General features: G+C 38.1%; 1 protein-coding gene across 35 annotated transcripts in view; it reads left to right on the forward strand.

Moving 5' to 3' along the window:
* Positions 1-15,300, forward strand: part of RIMS2 (regulating synaptic membrane exocytosis 2) — a 644,704-nt gene that overhangs the window by 84,267 nt on the left and 545,137 nt on the right. For 22 of the 35 annotated variants that reach the window (XM_066379295.1, XM_066379287.1, XM_066379300.1 and 19 more), the window contains exons 2-3: positions 6,610-6,642; positions 7,038-7,124. The exons of the other annotated variants lie outside the window; for them this stretch is intronic. In XM_066379295.1, the coding sequence (XP_066235392.1) occupies positions 6,610-6,642; positions 7,038-7,124 (120 nt within the window). The remainder of the gene's footprint in view (positions 1-6,609; positions 6,643-7,037; positions 7,125-15,300) is intronic. 35 annotated transcript variants of the gene reach the window in all.

Below are 15,300 nucleotides of genomic sequence, written 5' to 3' on the forward strand. Positions count from 1 at the left end.
TTTTTTCTTTTTGTATTTTTCAGAAGCTAGAAACGGGGAGAGACAGTCAGACAGACTCCCGCATGCGCCCGAATGGGATCCACCTGGCACGCCCACCAGGGGGCGACGCTCTGCCCACCAGGGGGCGATGCTCTGCCCCTCCAGGGCGTCGCTCTGCCGCGAACAGAGCCACTCTAGCGCCTTGGGCAGAGGCTGAGGAGCCATCCCCAGCGCCCGGGCCATCTTTGCTCCAGTGGAGCCTCGGCTGCGGGAGGGGAAGAGAGAGACAGAGAGGAAGGAGAGGGGGAGGGGTGGAGAAGCAGATGGGCGCCTCTCCTGTGTGCCCTGGCCGGGAATCGAACCTGGGACTTCTGCACGCCAGGCCGATGCTCTACCACTGAGCCAACCGGCCAGGGCATCTGTTCTAATTTTTATTTCTTCCTTCTGCTCTTCTGCTGGGTTTGGATTACCCCCCCCACCCCCGATTTATTGATTTTAAAGATAGGTTGTTTAAATTTTTTTTTTTTTTTAAGTGAGAGAGACAAGAAGGGAGAGAGATGAGAAGCATCAACCTGTTGTTGCAGCATTTTAGTTATTCATTGATTACTTTCTCATATGAGCCTTGACCAGAGAGCTCCAGCTGAACCGTGACCCCATGCTCAAGCCAGTGACCTTGGGCTCAAGATAGTGACCATGGGGTTGTATCTATGATCCCACGCTCAAGCCAGCGACCCTGCACTCAAGCTGGATGAGACCATGCTCAAGCCAGATGAGCGTGCGCTTAGACTGGCGACCTCAGGGTTTTGAACCTGGGTCCTCAGTACCCCAGACTGTGCTCTATCCACTGTATCACTGCACTGCCTAGTCAGGCTGAAACCTTTTTTGTACTTTAATGTGTTATAGCTATAAATTTCTTGCTTAGTATTGCTCTAGCTATATCCCCTGAGTTTTGGTAGACTTATTTTTATTTTTATTATTTTTTCTTTAAATGATAAGCAGGGAGGCAGTCAGACAGACTCCCACATGCACCCCCACGGGGATCCACCTGGCAATCCCCCCTATTTGGTGATGCTCTGTCCATATGGGGCCATTGCTCCACTGCTCAGCAACTGAGGTATTTTAGCGCTTGAGGAGAGGCCATAGAGCCATCCTTAGTACACGGGCTGACTTGCTTCAACCGAGCCATGGCTGTGGGAGGATAAGAGAGAGATAGAGAGAAAGGGAGGAGGAGTAGGGGTGGAAAAGCAGATGGTTGTTTCTTCTGTGTGACCCGACCAGGAATCAAACCCAGAATATCCACATGACAGGCTGACGCTCTATCTCTGAGCCAACCGACCAGGGCTAACTATTTTTATTGTTTTCATTTGTTTCTGATTTTTCTTGTGTTTTCTTTTTTGAGCCATTGTTTTTTTAAAGAGTGTATAATTTAATTTTTATAAATTTGTGATTTTTATTATCAATTTCTCACTTCATCTGGTTGTAGTTAGGAAAGATACTTTATATGAGAAATATATGTGTATTCTTGTATACAGTATTATGCATATGTTTGTTAGATTTAAATTGTTCATTATATTGGTTAGGTGATTTCATCTTGGAGTTTGTTGATCTTCTTAAATATTTATATTTATGTCTTTTATCAAATTTGGAATGTTTTCAGCCTATATTTTTTCAAATATTCCCTTTACCTTCTTTTGTCTCTCTTCTTTTGTAATTTCCACATCAAGCCTGTGTTGGTTCATTTGATAGTGTCCCATGGATCCCTTCAACTATGTTCATTTTTCTTCAATTTTTTTTTCTCAGATTTACCATATTTTTGCTCCATAAGACACACCTGACCATAAGCTGCACCTAGGGTTTTAAGGAGGGAAATAAGAAAAAAAATATGAACCAAATGGTGTGTTAAAATATTTAATAAAATATAGCACAATAATATTTCAATCATGTAAACGCAACAGCAGTATTAACAACCATTAGCACTGTTATTGACAAATGAGAAGAGACTTCAGTGTTCAAATACTCTTCTAGTTGTCTGGGAACCCGCATTTTTTCTACTAAAAAAAATGAACATTCGCTCCATAAGACGCATGGGCATTTCCCCCTCCACTTTTGGGGAAAAAAAGCATCTTATGGAGTGAAAAATACGGTAATAATTTTCATTATTACATCTTCGCATTTGTTGATTTATTTCTTCTTCTCAAATTTGCCTTTGAATCTCTCTAGTGAATATTTCTTGTTAGTTATTGTACTTTCAGCTCCAAAACTATTGTTTTCTTTTTTAGGTTTTATAGCACCTTATTTATATTTCCATTTTGTTCATACATTGTTTTCTCGACCTTTCCTACATTTTCCTCTAGTTTTTTGAGCATGTTTAAGATGGTTGTTTTAAAGTCTTTGTCTAATAGATTTGTCATCAGGTTTTTATTTAGGCACCGTTTTTGTTGATTCTATTTTTCCTTGTATGGGGTATATTATACATTCCTGTTTCTCTGTATGCTTTCTTTTGTTGTTGTTGAAAACTGGACATTTTAATCTAGTAATGTGGGAACTTGAGAAATCAGATTCTCCACCTTCACCAGGTTTTGTCACTTTCTATTAGAAGACAGGGTCCTTTTTACCTACTTTGGCTCCTGTTATTCATGTGCAGTTTGCTCCAGGAACAAGAGCACAACTAACTACCTGCCATTGCCAAGGGTGGGGGATGGGTAGCTGTTAGAATGCTAAAAGCTCAAATTGACCAAAATTAACTGCAATGTACAGTTCAAGCCTTCTCTGGAAGTTGAAAGTCATCAATAGACTCCAGATTTCCAAAATAGTTATATCAGACATATTCTGCCATTAGGTAGGTGGAGAGATTTCTATTGCTTTCTATTCAGTCAACTTTCCAGAATACTCTCTTGTGTTGTTTTATCTTGTTTTGTTTATTTGTTTGTTTTGTGTCTCCTTAAGGATTCCTTACTAAATAGTGTCTAAAACTTGAAGTTCTTTTAGTTGTAATCCCTTTTATTATTCAGGAACTCTACTAATTTGGTGGTAAGTTGTATGATACAAGAGAAGCATTCGATACACCTATGATCAGGCTTCAGTCTTTTAGTGATATGGAGTTGGGTATTTCTGTCTCCCATGTTGAAGGCTAGAGTGGGCTATAGTTTGGTCTTTTCCTTCTCCCACATTGAAGGCTATAGGGGTATGTACAATAATTGGGTAGTCATCTTACTCCAGCTTATTTGGTTTTGATAGAACCTCAGATGGTTAGACTCTGGTAAAGTATTTTCCCTTAACTCTAGGATTGTTACCGAAAGGCAGAAACTGCAGGCTGAACCGAAAACATGAGGCTAGTGTGTTCCAAAGAAAAGTTTATTTAAAAAAACCCTGGGTGCAGGCGGGCTGAGACCAACAAAGGGTTTCAGCCCTGAGCTGTGGGAGCCAGCATTAGATATAGGGGTTGCTGCAGGCATATGCTGGCATGGGGTTTGGCACACCTGGACATTCTCAAATTAGTGTATTGGGGTTTATGTTCTTGGTCACTGACTTGATGATGAGCAGGAGGAGGGGGATTAGCTACAGAAACACAAGTTCTTTCTGTTGTAGCACAGGCCTAATCAGCGTGGTCCTTTTTGGTGTCCTTGGTAAATCTTGAAGACAGCCAAGAGGGCAAGAATCTCCCAGGAACAGCTGGGTCCTGGCTCCCTGGGCTTGTGGCTAGACTTTTACAAACAACTATTGTAATTCAAACTCCCCTGTCAGGTCCCTCCTAAATGTAAGCTTTCCATGACATTCCTACAGAAGTAAACTTTTTGCTATATTTCAAAGTAAAGGCCAGGAAGTCATTAAGAGAGAGAATGGCAAGCAAATTAACTACAACCTCATAGTGGGGGATGAGAATGCTCTGTTTTTTATTTTTATTTTTTTTGGTATTTTTCTGAAGCTGGAAACGGAGATAGACAGACAGACTCCCCCATGCGCCTGACCGGGATCCACCCGGCACGCCCACCAGGGGCGATGCTCTGCCCCTCCAGGGCATCGCTCTGCCTCAACCAGAGCCACTCTAGCGCCTGGGGCAGAAGCCAAGGAGCCATCCCCAGCGCCCGGGCCATCTTTGCTCCAATGGAGCCTTGGCTGCGGGAGGGGAAGAGAGAGACAGAGAGGAAGGGGGGGGGTGTGGAGAAGCAAATGGGCGCCTCTCCTATGTGCCCTGGCCGGAAATCGAACCCGGGTCCCCCTCACGCCAGGCCGACGCTCTACCGCTGAGCCAACCGGCCAGGGCGAGAATGCTCTGTTTTGAGCGCTAGTGGGAAGTTGGGTGAGAGGGATTTGAGTTTTAAAGGGGCTCTGGATTTAAAGGAGTCCTGAACTTAACCCAAACAGGAGAGGAGATAGCTCTGGGAGTATTTCAAAGCGGTTACTTTCCCTTCTTCCTCCTGGATGCAGGAGGAAATTTTTATTTGGTCTTTTCAATGAGCAGCTTTAGGGCTTCTGGAGGTAAAGTTTATGAAAGTGCCTAGGACTGGGACACCTTGGAATTTTAAAGGCTCCATGTAGTTAACACTGAGTCCACAACATTTGGTCAATTATAGTTAAAAATGTTACTGCAGTTACTGGTTCTAGGTATGGGCTTTTGTTCTTGGGATGCACTCTTAGGAAATTGTGATATTTTGCTTGTTTCTCTAGTTTTCATGACAGTACTTTATCCTGTGACTTACATTCTCTATGGCTTTAAGAATTATTGATTTTCAGTTTGTTTAGCTGCTTTTTTTTTCTGTAGGGATAGTAATAATGATTTCCAGGTTCTTTATGTATGAGACTGGAAATGGCATGTCCTTTATATAGTTTTTGTAATGCAGAAATGTAGGAGTTCATTGTCAAGAATGTCAGTTGTAAAGGAAATTTATTATATAATTATTTTTCATATTACCAATTCTTAAGTTATTATTTCAACATGAATTTTAATTGTGATCAGATACTTTGTGGTTTGATTTTATCTAAAATATTGGAAAAATGGAAAATAATTTTATACTTGTGATTATATTTAAAGACTGGATAAATGTTTATAGTGCCCTAGTATGATTCATATTTTTTTGGAAAGCTGATGCAGGTGTTTGCATATTTTATTTATAAATTGTTTACAAAGCCCAGAAATAATTCCTGAATTGGTAATTAAAGTTTTTACCTTTACTTTAATTTCTTCAAGTAAAGATTTGAAATAGGAAACTGATTTGTAGATTAATATTTATTTATGATATAATTTTTTGTGACTAAGAGCAATATAATTCCTTTCAGAGTATCATTCAGGATTTTTTAAAAACAAATACCTTCTCATTTTTTTCACTCATTTATTTTAATATTTTTTGTTTTTAACATATTATTTGGTGAATAGTAATCTTGAATAGTTCTATGGTTTGAAGAAGAGCTGGTATGATAATCTCTTGTCATCTGTGTGGGACCATGTTTATTCTAAAATGTTAAGAATTTTTTTTGCCTTATTCTCAAAGAAATATGATGATAGTTTTTCTAGATAAAATCTAGTGTCACTATAGTTTGCTTGTGTTTGTTAATATAATATTTGGTGTTAAATATAACATTTTATACTAATCAATTATATAATTATTTACAAACTAAATTATATGGCTGTAGCATAAGCTAAAATATTACAGTTTTTGAAGTATATGCAGAGAGCAGATGATTATGTTTTGGTTAATATAGAGATATATAATTACTAGTTATTTTTTGGAAATAACACACTAGAAAAGAAAATCCATTTGATTTAAAGAAAATTTAATATATAGTATTAATATAACTTTGTAAACAAAGTCTTAGATTTTGATGACCAATTTTAGTTACCAGTTCTTAGTCTTTCTTTGGGAAAGTAAAAGATTCACCACTGAGTCATAGGTACCTCTCAGGACCACCCTAAGCAAAGTGTGAGAAGGCATTGCTTCCCTTGTAACAATGATCTTTCTCTGTCTTTTAAATATCCAATGCCATTTCAGTGAAGCACTGAGTTGATTATAGTTTAAACACATTTTTAGTTTGTTATAGTTATATGAATAATTTACTTTAGCTTATGAATATTTTAAATTTAAAATAGGTACTTATCCTAGTAGCTAGATGGGTAGATGGGATCCATTTCCCTCCTCCTTGATTCCTTTAACTGCTCCTTTAAGCAGTAAATACAGTCACTTGTAAGGCTTTAAAAATACCTTTATAAAAACTTACTTTTTATTTAAAATTTCATGTCTTCAATTTATATTAATGAAGACATTTTAAAAATATTGAAGAAATCTACTTATCTTCAGCAAACCAAATGTAACTGTGTTTAATGTGGTACTTTAAAAGTTATTATTTTAAAAGCATCCATATCAAGACCAATAAAATATGCAGAAAACTTGAGGACTAAATCATGAAATCATTAAAATAGCAATAGAGTTTTAATATTAGTCTTCTATTAAGAACAAATGATTCAACTTCCTTTTTTGTGCCAAATTAATTCAAATGTACAATTCCAATATATAGCAAAGCACTAAAATTTTCCATGTAATAAACCTCAGCATTCATTTCTATATGATCACAAATCTGTAGATAGAAATTTCTTCCTAGTACAGTGCACTCAGTTGTGCAAACTTATCTTTTTAGGGTCAAAGAAGAACACAAACCACAACCGACACAGTAAGTAAATGTATTAAGAGTGCAGTAGGCTTGACTTCTGTACCTTTGCCATACTCTGCTTTCTGCACCTTGGATGGTATTAGCTTCACTAATACTGGATAGGCTGCAGCTAGTGTGTCTTCTGCTTCCTGACTCTCTGGCTTGTAGGAGAGCTGCCTGTAGTTTCTTACTTCATCTACATACTGACTGGATGTAGTTTTTTGCTGCCTGCTTGTGGTTTGATGTTCAAACTTAATTTCCCTACATTCTGACTGCCTGGATGACTTTTGGAGCTCACATTTCCATTGGCTGTAGCTTTTGTGGCTGTGTATTTTTATTATTATGGATAAGAAAACATTTGATCTACATTGTTATTCATTTGGTTATTCAGTCACATTATTTGCTTATTTAAACAGGTGGTTTCCCTTTAGTGGGATCACTGAACTGGTAAATAACGTTCTTCAGCCCCAGCAAAAACATCAAAATGAAAAGGAGCCCCAGACGTAAGTAAGATGATCTATATAGACTAAATATTATCTCTGATAGTATAACATACTAAAAGTATGTATTAAAATATAACCCTTGGGTTATTATTCCACAGAAATGAAAGTTGTTAGGTTATGAGTTTGGTACTTTAACTTTATACCCCATAGAAATCCAAAAAGAATAGAAGAATAATTTATAGGATAGTAAAAACAAAGAGGTAACTCTTCCCTCAGTTTTACATAAATAAGGTATAATGTATTTATGCAGTAAAATATCTTTCTCTAATAATGCAATATATTTCAAAGTATGTGCCTTTAAAAAGGAATTCCAGAGGACATTAAGAAAGATTAATTTCCAAATTTAATCTTTGGTCGAATAGTTTTAGAAAGATTCTTTAGAAAAGGTTAAGCAGTTTTTGTTATTGTATTACTTCTGAGTTTCTAAATGTGGTCCAAAGGTGTTAGAATATACTAGAATATACTAACTTAGTTATTTAGCATTTTATTAGTGTGATGTACCATAATTTGGGAAAGCAGCAATTTAGTCTTACATTGACCAGAAACATTAAATGAAATGGTCTATTTTATTTATTTTAGTCACTTTTTTTTTTTAAGTGAGAGGAGGGGTGATAATGAGGCAGACTCTCACATGTGCCCTGACTGGGATCCACTGAACAACCCCCATCTAGGGCCGCTGCTGGATCAACTAAGCTATTTTTAACACCCGAGGCCGACACTTAGACCAACAAAGCTGTCCTTAATGCCCAGGCCCACAGCTTGAACCAATCGAGCCACTGGCTGTGGGAGGAGAATAGGGAGAGAAGGGGGAGAGAGTGGGGGAGGGAAGCAGATGGTTGCTTCTCTCTCTGTGTGCCCTGACTGGAATTGAACCAGGATGTCCATATGCTGAGCTGATGCTATATCCACTGAGCTAACTGGCCAGGGCCTATTTCAGTCATTCTTTAAGAAGTTGTTCACACTTGTATCTTTTTAACTTTGTACAAGCCATATTAGTTATGTTGTGAATTGGAAATAACTCTGAGAATGTGAGACAGACTGCATATATTTAAATTGTAATCTCCCCATAAAAACATCTATTTTACTCGGAAAGGCTCTTACCACCTAGCCTCTGCACTTGGAAAGGCTCTTACCACCAGCCTCTGCACTTTTTAAAGTAGGAATTATGTTTACAGAGAGGATGGTTTGGTTAAAGAAATGGACAGATTGAAAAGGACATGAATTCAGGAAGGAAATGAGAAGGACTGCTACAAGCCTTAAGATGAAATAGAAAAAATTCACTTTTTGCCTTTATTTGTTTGTTTGTTTATTTATTTATTTATTTTTCAGAGACAGGGAGAGAGATAGATAGGGACAGACAGATAGGAGCGGAGAGAGATGAAAAGCATCAATCATTAGTTTTTTGTTGTGACACCGTAGTTGTTCAGTGATTGCTTTCTCATAAGTGCCATGACCGTGGGGCTACAGCAGACGGAGTGACCCCTTGCTCAAGCCAGCAATCCTGGGTCCAAGCTGGTGAGCCTTGCTCAAACCAGATGAGCCTGCGCTCAAGCTGGTGACCTCGGGGTCTCTAACCTGCGTCCTCGCATCCCAGTCCGACGCTCTATCCACTGCACCACTGCCTAGTCAGGCAACTTTTTGCCTTTAAATACTAACTAGAAGATAAGTCTTTTTGTCTTGTTATTGATAAGGTAATATCCTCATCCATTTTATGTTTCTTTGTATGCATTTTATTTAAAATTTTGTCACCATTTCAGTTTCAACTTAAGTAAAACTACATTGTAATATACTACTAATAGTTGGTAGGTAGTTTTAAAATTGGAACTGTTGCTGTATATCAAGACCTGTTGGTCTTGTCTACTCTTTTATCCTTGGCATTTAGCAAAATGCCTGATCTATAATAGGAACTCAATAAATAATTCTTTACAACTGATTTACATGTTTAATCTTTTTTTTTTTTTTTTTTTTTTTCTGAAGTGAGAAGCAGGGAGGCAGAGAGACAGACTCCCACATGTGCCTGACTGGGATCCATCCGGCATGCCATCTAGGGGGTGATGCTCTGCCCATCTGGGGTGTTGTTCTGTTGCAACTAGAGCCATTTTAGTGCCTCAGGTGGAGGCCATGGGGCCGTCCTCAACGCTCAGGCCAACTTTGATCCAATGGAGCCTTGGCTGTGGGAGGGGAAGAGAGAGATCGAGAGAAAGGAAAGGCAGAAGGGTGGAGAAGCAGATGGGCACTTCTCTTGTATGCCCTGGCTGGCAATTAAACCCAGGACTTCCACACGCTGGGCTAACACTCTATCACTGAGACAACCAGCCAGGACTACATGTTTGATCTTTTAATGAGAATAATACTATGTAACAAGAAACAGAAATAAGTTTAATCTTTTTTTTCTCTAAATAGCAAAAATTGTATCAGAATGGCAATGTCATTATTTTGATTTTTTTCCTAAGGCACTGACACTTACAATAAAATAAAATCAATTGCAAAATATAATTAGGTGGAACTTTGCATAAATTTTAAATGACTCAGTTAAGTATTATGTTTGTGAGTTTTAGAGAATAATCAAGATTAAATATTATTTAATAGATTATAGTGGGTAATTAAAGAAACAGCTATTTTGTTAGTAACTTTAAAAAGTGATCTCTGTTGAAATGAAGTGACATTTCATTGGCACAAAGAGCAAGGTAGATTTAAAAAAACATAGCTTTACTTTAATAATAAGTAGCAAGGAATTAGTGGATAGGAAGATGACTGGAGAAAGGACATACTTTAGGATGTTTTAAAAAATAATTCTTGCCCTGGCAGGTTGGCTCAGTGGTAGAGCGTCGGCCTGGCGTGCGGAAGTCCTGGGTTCGATTCCCGGCCAGGGCACACAGGAGAGGCGCCCATCTGCTTCTCCACCCCTCCCCCTCTCCTTCCTCTCTGTCTCTCTCTTCCCCTCCCACAGCCAAGGCTCCAGTGGAGCAAAGGATGGCCCGGGTGCTGGGGACAGCTCCTTGACCTCTGTCCCAGGCGCTAGAGTGGCTCTGGTCGCGACAAAGCGACGCCCGGGATGGGCAGAGCATCGCCCCCTGGTGGGCGTGCCGGGTGGATCCCGGTCGGGCGCATGCAGGAGTCTGTCTGACTGCCTCCCCATTTCCAGCTTCAGAAAAAAAAATAATAATAATAATAATTCTTGATTAATAGGGATTATTTTCATTCAAGCTCGTTGGACAACTCATTCCTGTTGCACTGTGATTTATGCAGATTTGAAAATTCAAAATTAATTGATTCCCTCAATAGTTAACTTCTTCATCTTAAATTCTTGTTATGTTGAAGATTTTTGTTATGTAATTTTCTAGGAGCTTTCCTTTTTCTGATCCACAGGCCAGGTTTACTTCTGAATCTTCTCTTTTAATTCACCTTCTCTTCAATCAGAATTCTAAGATTCTTTCTGAGTCATCTTACTTGTTTTTCTCTTTTACTACCATTTGAGTGCAATAACTTCCTATCTGCTTACTTTCTATTTATTCATCCATAAAGTTATTCCTGAGAGCTAAATTCCAGGGTTTTTTTAAAATTTGTAAATATTAAAAAGTATGACTTATGTTTTTTTTGTATTCTGTGTAAGCATTTCTGTAGTAGAACAATTAAGTAAATATTCTTTCAGATAGTAATAAAAAGCTAATATTTCCTGACAAATAATTTATATAAATTCCATTTTGTGGATATTCAAAACTATAATAATTTAGGTTTCTTGAAGTCTGTATTTTTGGAGTTTATTTCATAGTTTTTTAATGTGAAAATGAGGTGTAAGTAGAACAATGTCTCCAGATTTGACTTCCATAAATTTTGAGGCATGGAAAATTGGTTGAGCCATTTGTTTCAGTTGTCAGTTTATTCAACCTTTGCATATACTCCTTAACATACAAATGAAATAATTTTAATTTTATTTTATCATCTTTTACTATTTTTTTGCATCAGCATCAAAAATGAGGCAAAATTATCTATAAAGGCAATATAAGTTATTTGCAAAGTATATGAAACATGTTCCTGGGTAATTATGGCTGGGCATATTAGGAAAAAATGATAAATTCTTCATAATGCAGCTATTACTTTAACTTTGTATCCCTAATATCTAGCATAATATCAAAGGTAAGTAAGAAAGTTTTAAAATACAAATTAAGTAATCTAAGAATTGGATTAGTTTGTTTTACATTTTTGTGTAATAACAGTTTTGCTCATGGTGTGATAAGCAATAAATATACTTTTAAGTACTTGGAAACCTGAAATTTGAGTCCTTGTAATCAGATGAGCATCTATACAGTAATAGTAATCGTGTTCGATTATGAGGTCTTTTATTTTATATAAGAAAAAATGCTAAGGGAAAGAATGTTTTAAGCATAGGGAACATCATATGTGAAAGGATTTGAGCGATATAAGGAAGACTAGTGTGGCTGTAGTATAGCGGACAAGAGGTAATGTGGCAGGAGATAAGGCTCCAGAGGTAAGACCTAGATAGGATCATGTTTTTATAGATAATGTGAGGGACTCTGCTAGAGCTCATGATGATATGGACCAGGTTAATACAGTGAAGATGGAGAGAAGTATATTGGGATTGTATTTGGAGGTTGAAATAACGTGATTTGTTAGTGGAGTAGATTTAGAGGAAGTTTGTAAGGAAGAGAAAAGAACCAAAGATGGCTGTAAGATTTCTGATCAGAACTAATTGGATAGTGATTTTATTAACTGTGATCAAGAATGTGGAAGGATGGGCTCTGGCCATTGGCTCAGGCATGTGTAAGTCCCAGGTTTGATTCCTGGTCGGGGCACACACAGGAGAAGGGCCCATCTGCTTCTTCACCCCCATCTCTCCCCTCCTGCAGCCATGGCTCGATTAGAGCAAGTTGGCACCAGGCGCTGAAGATGGCTTCACAGCCTTCACCTCAGGCGCCAAAATATGGCTCCAGTTGCAGTGGAGCAAGGGCCCCAGATGGGCAGAGCATCTCCCCTATTGGGCTTGCTGGGTGAATCCCAGTCAGGGCTCATGTTTCTACCCAGTGAGCATTTTTGGAGGATTCTTAAGACTTGCCCATTTGAAGTCTCCAGATGAAGAGACTAGGTAAAATTGTTTGCTTCCTTTTAATGATGAGACATGAATTTAAGGATCAACATTTTGAGGCTTTCACTGAAGTGCTAATTGTTAATATGACTTATTGCAATCTTTTCATTAAGACAGGGCAGTTTTTTCTCCTATCTCTTCCAGAATATGAAATATTTAGGTTTCTGATCATAAAGAGATTTGGGAAAACTGCTTTTACCTGATATGGTAAGATTGAGTGTATCACATGATTTCTTTGCTGAATTTAATTATGTTAACTTGCAATAGAGCTGAGTCTAAGATCAGAGGTGAAATTTCTAAATGCATGGGTAGTCCATTATTAACTTGTAAGGGAGAGTTGATGGATCCCCAAAGGATTGATTGATTTTATTGTTTTGAATGCTAATGGCAATGGAAACTGAAAGGTCTTGAGAATATTAACTTAATTTTACTTTAAAATTCCACTTGTTCTTTCTTTTTCTAAAGATTGAGGATGATATGAACAAAGATATGATCTTGTAAATTATGTGCTTCTTATTAGTGCTTGGCTGGTCAAATCAGCTGATATGCACTTGTGAAATGGCAGTTTCTGCCCAACAGTGTGTTTCCAGGTTCAACACAGATATACTTCAGTCTGAAAAATCTAAATTGTCTGCATCTATTATATATTTTAGAACCACCTTGAGTTCCTTTGGCTCAAGAAAGGGGTAAAGAAAGAAAAATTGTGATTTCTTGTTTACTAATTGATAAAATTAGTAAAGATTTCATTAAAACAGCATATATAGTGAAAAGTGCACAAATATATAGTTCATTGAATCGCCTGACAGTGAACTTATCTGGAAACCATCACCAGGAGCAAGAAGGAGAACACTGCCAGATGTCTCGGATCTCTTTCTCACGCTCACTTCAGGGATAACTACTTCCTACCCCAAAGGGTAACTTTTACCCTGACTTCTATATAGCACCTCGGTTATTTTTCTTATTTATATTTAGACCTTATACAAATGGAATCATACAGTACATACTCTATTGAGTCTGAATTATTTTGTTTAAGATAGTGTTTATGAGATTCATCTATGTACATGTAGTTGTATTTCATTCATTCTCATAGCTGTATGGTTCTCTAGCACCTGAATATACTATAAACTCTTTGTTTTACTATTGGTATACATTAAGGTTGTTTCCAATATTTGACTATTATGAATAGTGCTATTATATACATTCTGATGCCATTATTTTTTTATACTACTCTAGAAGAGAATTTTGTAGTTACTTGTGAAAGTGAAATACTTCAGCTGTTTTAAAATATTTTCAGCCCTGGCCAGATAGCTTGGTTGGTTAGAGCATTGTCCAGATATAAAGAGGTTACTGGTTTGATTCCTTGTCAGGGCACATACAGAAACAGATTGGTTTCTCTAATTCTTCCTCTCTCTTCCTTCTTCTCTCCAAAATCAATCAATAAAAAAGTAATAAAAAAAGAAATCCCTGGCCGGTTGGCTCAGTGGTAGAGCGTCGGCCTGGCGTGTAGAAGTCCCGGGTTCGATTCCCGGCCAGGGCACACAGGAGAAGCGCCCATTTGCTTCTCCACCCCTCCCCCTCTCCTTCCTCTCTGTCTCTCTCTTCCCCTCCTGCAGCCGAGGCTTCATTGGAGCAAAGATGGCCCAGGCGCTGGGGATGGCTCCTTGGCCTCTGCCCCAGGCGCTAGAGTGGCTCTGGTCGTGGCAGAGCGACGGCCCCGGAAGGGGCAGAGCGTAGCCCCCTGGTGGGCAGAGCGTCGCCCCCTGGTGGGCGTGCCGGGTGGATCCCGGTCGGCTGCATGCGGGAGTCTGTCTGACTGTCTCTCCCGGTTTCTAGCTTCAGAAAAATACAAAAAAAAAAAGAAAAATATTTTAAGATATTTAAGCTAGTTACTATATCAGGGTCTCTATGTCTCTACTTTCCTGTTTATTTATATGGTAATGCTATCGGTTCTGTTTATTGAGCATGTTCTACTGCTTGATGTTTTGGTACCTCTGCATCTATCTGGTCAAGAAAGGAAGAAAAGTCATTCCAGGCAGAGAAACAACAGTACATAATATAATGTGATCTGATTTGTGTTTTAGAATAAACAGAGTTATAATAATCATGAATAATTATGTAGGGAGCTATTTAGAAGTTCAGATGAGAGAGCTGGGATGGCCAGCTATATGACATATATTTATTCTTTTATTATAAAAGAACATTAGTTCCTTTCTCATCTGATTAGTAAAGTATTGGATTTCATACTTTTATTTTATTTATTTATTTTTTGTGACAGAGACCGAGAGAGAGACAGAGAGAACAGATAGGGAAAGACAGACAGGAAGAGAGAGAGATGAGAAGCATCAATTTTTCATTGTGGTTCTTTAGTCTCCCTGGTTGTTCATTGATTGCATTCTCTTATGTGCTTTGACCCGGGGGGTACAGCAGAGCAAGTGACCCCTTGCTCAAGCCAGCGACCTTGGGTTCAAGCCAATAACCTCGGGTTTCAAGCCAACGACATTTGGGCTCAAGCCAGCGACCATGGGGTCATGTCTATGATCCCCTGCTCAGGCAACCCCACGCTCAAGCTGGTGAGCCTGTGCTCAAGTTGATGAGCCTGTGCTCAAGCCGGTGACATCAGGTTTCAAACCTGGGTCCTCAGAGTCCCAGTCCAACACTCTATCCACTGCGCCACTACCTGGTCAGGCTTTTATTTTATTTTTTAACCTCCGTTCATAAAAAGCAATATATTTTGCACTATAATATATATACAACTATATATATATATTTAATAGAAATGATTATCATGAAATGCTTACTTGCACTCTTTCCAATACTCTGATCTATTCTATTTTATTAAAAACTTGTGAATCTTAGTGTGTTAAATTGATTGTATATCCTAGTATTGGGTTGCATCTGTAGTTTTGAAAGCACTCTAAAAAAAGTATATGACTACGTTTAATGATAACATTCCATAAGTGAATGACATGAACTTGTAGAAAATACTACTTCAAATTCATTCTGTGATGAAAGTCAGTATTAAAACATTTGTTTCAATTCTCCAGTTTTGTTAGAAATCAAGTCTTACATTAA

This window comes from Saccopteryx leptura, chromosome 3 (assembly GCF_036850995.1).
Source record: "Saccopteryx leptura isolate mSacLep1 chromosome 3, mSacLep1_pri_phased_curated, whole genome shotgun sequence".
Taxonomy (NCBI): domain Eukaryota; kingdom Metazoa; phylum Chordata; class Mammalia; order Chiroptera; family Emballonuridae; genus Saccopteryx; species Saccopteryx leptura.